We start from the raw sequence: 4,894 nt of genomic DNA, 5'->3' as shown, positions 1-4,894 counted from the left end.
ATAAATAAATATTTACAAAAGCTAGGCTTTTAGTATACATTCTAATAATAAGAATATCAATGGACGAAGAAAGAGCAAGCCGACTTCACAGCAAATGGCAAAGCAGAGTTCCATCTGCTGAGTGTCTTACTGCCACAAGAAGTCAACCGGATCAGAGCTTATGAGTCTGCCAAGGAGCTCTAGGAGAACTTCCTAGAACTATACGAAGGAATCTCTTAGGCAAAACTCGTGAGATGGGATCTGCTCAGGAACTAGATCAGCAACATTAAATTAGAAGAAGGAGAAACTATTGAGCACCTTCACTTAAGAATAAAAGAATTCATCACCAGACTCTCGAATCTCGGAGAAAAGGTAAGCAACCGAGATTCGGTAAGGTATGCACTTAATGCATTTCCCAGGACTACTGAATGGGTATCATTAGTAGATGCTTATTATATATCTAAAGATCTAGAATTAAGTACTTTAGATGAATTATTTTCAACCACTACAAGAAAATCTTCATTCAACAACACTCAAACGACAACGGTTTTATACCAAACTGTTATTTTTTTACCTTTTAACAACGGTTTTAACAAAAACCATTGTCTTTTAGCAATTTTTTTGACCTACAACAACGGTTTTTAAAAATTGTTGTCTATTTATGTTTTTTTGGGGCTACGACAACGGTTTTTAAAGGCTACGACAACGGTTTTTGAAAATCGTTGTCTATGTGCGCTTTTTTGGGGGGTTACGACAACGGTTTTTAAAAACCGTTGTCTATTAAGTGTTGTTGAATACCATATTTTTTCTCTCACCATTTTTTTTCCCTTCGTCATTTTTTACCGCCGAGTTTTTCTTTCCCTCTCCCCGAAATTTTTTGCCGCCGATTCCGCCCCTTTACCTTCTCGATCCCTAAGCATTTCGGTCCAACCGACGATCTCTTCATCTACTTCACGTTTTTCTTTCTTCTCGATCCCACCTCGCTGCCACCAAAATCCACCCAACTTCCCCGACGAGCTCTTTTTCATCCTGTAAGAGGAAGGCAGAATGAATCTGCGCTTCTTTTGTTTTCTCCTCTTCTTCATCCTGGAAGAGGATGTGAAGGGCTTAGGGTGTCTCAGATCTCAGCGGTGACTTGTCTCCTTGCTTGTGCTTGGTCCCTCTTCACCAAAACCTCTTCCCTCCTCGTTGGTCTTCTTCCTCATCCTAAGGGTGTCGTGATCGGTGTGTGATGACGACAGGTGAGGCGGCGGCATCTCCGAAGGTGGGCATCGCGTTCTCCAACCGCCTCCGGCACGTGGAATCCTTGTCCTTGCACCCCTCGGGCGCTGGTCAGATCTCACACCTTAACGCCGTCATCCTCGGTGAGTCCCTAGAATGAGGAGAACGACCTCATCTTCCCCTCACAAGAATTTTCCAGCCAGGCCCTCGTCTCCTCTCCCGAACAGGTGTGTGCTACTTGTACTTGAACTCTTCGGTTCGAGCTTTCCTGGGCTAATTCCGTTTTATGGGCTTGAAGGTTCCTCCTTTATTGGGCATTCCGTTGTTTTTGTAAGTAAGTTTTGGCTTTGTTTAGGTTTATGTAAGTTTTATTCTTTTGTGGAAACTTGTAGATTGTGATATTTGCTATTGTACGGAACTAGTTGTGTGCTTTTTTTCCCGATTCGGAAGAATGCGAAAACTTTAAAATGGAACATTGTTTAGTTTCTTGGATAAACTTGTTTTACCTTTTTTTTCTCAACATTAATATCATGTATCTTCAGTATCGGAACATGTACAGAAATTGATAGAGGATCCAGCTGGTTCTGGTCAGAGATCACTTCCCAATTCTACTGGAAGGAGAAGTGAAATCTGGAGGTTTAGACCAAAAACATTGTTGTGAGGAAGGGAACTGTCAAATTCGAGGTGAGTTGTCTTACACTTAATCTTGTTTGGTGGACAATGATGAATATTTTTTGTTCTTTGTTTTCTCCTTTTGAGTTCAGTTGTTGCCGTAAATATGATATTTGTTAGAGAATGTTAGCATCCTTGTGAAGAGTTTGAGTGTTTTTCTTACTGAAGGAGTGAAACTGTTACAAATGGATAAGAGAACCTGCCAATGTTTTTAAAATCTCATTGTTCAAATAGTTTGAGACTTTCATATGCTATATTTTGTTGCTGATTGATGTCTTAATTTTTAATAACTTTTATTCTTGTAGTTGTTGCCTTCTGATTGGGTTACTTATATTCAATTAGAGGCAAACTTTTCTTCATGCTTTCTTTTGTTTTGGATACTCAGATATTGCAGTTTTTGTTCTTGTTTTGCTCATCATCTAGGTATTCCAGTTTGATTTTTGGTTGCATACATTTTCAGATCATTTGGAGGTTAAATGACAGACTTGTTAAGCTGCATATTTCCTTACATGTTTTTATGTACTTACTGTAGCTGCACGAACTAAAAATTACAGTGGCGCTAAACTGGAAGGTGTTGTTAGAAGTGCTGTCTCATATGCCTTGAATCGACAGATAAGCTTCGATGATTTGACCAAGCCCTTGGATGAGGAGAGCATAAAAGTCACTATGGATGATTTTTTGAATGCTCTTCATGAGGTTGGACCAGCTTTTGGTGCATCAATGGATGATCTTGAACGACGCAGGTATGTTCAAGTTTGACATTGTCTCGGTTGAAGCTGATTCCACATCCTTGAAAGCAATTCTACTTGGGGGTGTTCAGGAGGGCCTACAGATTTTTGTGCTCTGAATTTTCTTAATGTTACATAATGTGGCATTATCTTTAATGTGCAAATGGCTTTCAGGCTTAATGGGATTATCGATTGTGGTGAGAGGCATAAACACATCGATGAGAGAGCCCTGCTTCTTGTGGAGCAAATCAAAGACAATCATAGCCCACTTGTTACATACCTTCTGGAAGGTCCAACTGGCAGGTAAATTTACAACCAGCTTTCTAATTGATTAATCTGACTTTTCTGCCGATTCAATCTGCTATTTATTCTTTTATGTCAGTGGCAAAACTTCAATGGCAGCTACAATTGGTATAGAGAGTGATTTCCCATATGTCAAGATGGTAAGTTGTGATATTATTGATGAAAGAAAAATACTTATGTCAGTACCATCATGTTAAATGATTAAATCCTCTCATTATTAGATATCTGCAGAAAGCATGATTGGTCTCAGTGAAGCAACTAAATGTGCACAAATTGTCAAGGTGAGTTGAATGCTAGAATAATTTAGTAAAAGTTCTCAATTTATTAAATTGTAAATAAAAAAACATTTTAAGTATTTATTCTACTAATTTTGTCCATGCATTAGTAATATCCTACTAATTTTGTCCATGCATTGTTTCTATCTGGGTTGCAAGATGAGTTACTACCCCCTTTGCAAATGCAGATGTTGCACTCTAAAGCTATTATTGAAAATGAAATCCAAGAAACAACTTGGAATATTGCCCTGTAATAAATTCCATGAGATATCCAAGAATTGCAGTTGAGACAATTGCCCAAGACTGAAAGGGATTGACCCACTTAACTTATTGCCATGAATGTTAAAGTTCCATAACTGAGATCCTTGTGGACATTTAGACAAACCATCAAGTAGATTTGCTAGTTCTCCACCAATATTATTCAAAGACAAATCAAGAGTTTCCAAGTTGCATAGATCACCCAAACTCAATGGTATTTGCCCCATCAAGTTATTCATTGATGCATCAAAATACCTTAAGTTGTGAAGATTACCCATGTTTTCTGGTATTTGACCAGAAATATTATTATCAGATAGTAATAACTCCTCCAAATAGATGAGATTGTACTCCCAAGTCTAACTCTCCTTAGTAGTTCTATCTGTTTCTTGCATAATTCTTAATCCAACTTTGCATTCATTATCAAATGCTGCAAGACATTGCTTCCTGATGCATAATTTAATAGTTAACTTATATTTGCATGCAGATTTGAGAACAATTTTTTTGAAAGAAATAAAGACAAGCTATTGTTTCATGTCATCTTTCTTTGTTTCCTGGTATATCTTCTGTTGTTGATTTGTATTCTGAATCAGTCTGAGTCTCTAGGCTAATAACAACTGGCATTCTGGGGCCATCTCAACTCTCTGTGGTAGTTGTGCTATTGAGACGAAAGAAAACAATTTAAAAGTAATGCTAATAAAGTTCGTTTGAAATTATATCATATTCATATATATTATTTGTGATATGTTCAACGCATCTACCAAAATTCTTTAAGAAATAGCTTACGTTTGCCTTATTGTAATTTGCAGGCATGCAGTAGTGATGAAGATGGTTTGCTTGGTTTTGACGTACATAGTGATGGCCATGGCCAAAGGTGCTGCCTAAACTCATGATTTTTGTTTTGACGCCATTAATTCCACCCAATTCAACGGATATGGTGTTTTATTGCAGGCAACTAACTGTTCTAGCAAGAGATGAGCGAATGGAGATCACCTCAAGCATGAATGGTGCTCCTCTATTCCCTCCAAAGAAGAAATATTTTTCTTGTATCGAAATGAATGGTTTTCTGCCATTAATAGTAATTTTGTCAATCTTCATTTCTTGCTCTATGTATAGTTGCCTTGATGTATCCTTACTATCTTGATTATATTTGGTTTGTCAGGTTATTGCGTCTCAAGACTAGCTCGAGGGGACAAAATATGCTGGATTAGTCTGTGCTCAGGCCCATCAAGAAATCCTACAAGTTGAAGATTGTGATGGGACTTGGGTTGACAATAATTAAGTGCAATCCTACATGGCATGAACCACCATCACAAGTTTCTAGTATTTTAGCTATTGTTCATTAGTTGTAAATGGAGTTTATTTGTATTGGGATAAATTTTATTTAAACATGAGATATGTTTCTTCTTTTGTGATTGTAATTCTTATATAACTAACATTTTGAATGATATTAATGTGGGG

The 4,894-nt window shown here is 37.4% G+C and overlaps 1 protein-coding gene across 1 annotated transcript; it reads left to right on the top strand.

Annotated features, from left to right (window-relative positions):
• Positions 1-2,869: 2,869 nt before the first annotated feature.
• On the top strand, positions 2,870-4,681 carry LOC121978462 (3-oxoacyl-[acyl-carrier-protein] synthase 3 A, chloroplastic-like). The gene is made up of 6 exons (XM_042530805.1): positions 2,870-2,890; positions 2,983-3,043; positions 3,125-3,184; positions 4,243-4,307; positions 4,385-4,440; positions 4,596-4,681. The coding sequence occupies exons 2-6, from the start codon at positions 2,996-2,998 to the stop codon at positions 4,679-4,681; spliced, it is 315 nt and encodes a 104-aa protein (XP_042386739.1). The 5' UTR covers positions 2,870-2,890; positions 2,983-2,995.
• Positions 4,682-4,894: the final 213 nt, after the last annotated feature.

The sequence above is a fragment of the Zingiber officinale genome, chromosome 4B (genome assembly GCF_018446385.1).
Source record: "Zingiber officinale cultivar Zhangliang chromosome 4B, Zo_v1.1, whole genome shotgun sequence".
NCBI lineage: Eukaryota > Viridiplantae > Streptophyta > Magnoliopsida > Zingiberales > Zingiberaceae > Zingiber > Zingiber officinale.
This window is presented reverse-complemented; position numbering and strand designations above follow the sequence as displayed.

Excerpts from the sequence above, each read along its gene's own strand:
- LOC121978462 (XM_042530805.1), top strand. The coding sequence starts at position 2,996 with ATGGCAGCTACAATTGGTATAGAGAGTGATTTCCCATATGTCAAGATG. Across the intron at positions 3,185-4,242 it reads AATGTGCACAAATTGTCAAG|GCATGCAGTAGTGATGAAGA; the intron begins GTGAGTTGAATG and ends TGTAATTTGCAG. Across the intron at positions 4,308-4,384 it reads AGTGATGGCCATGGCCAAAG|GCAACTAACTGTTCTAGCAA; the intron begins GTGCTGCCTAAA and ends GTTTTATTGCAG.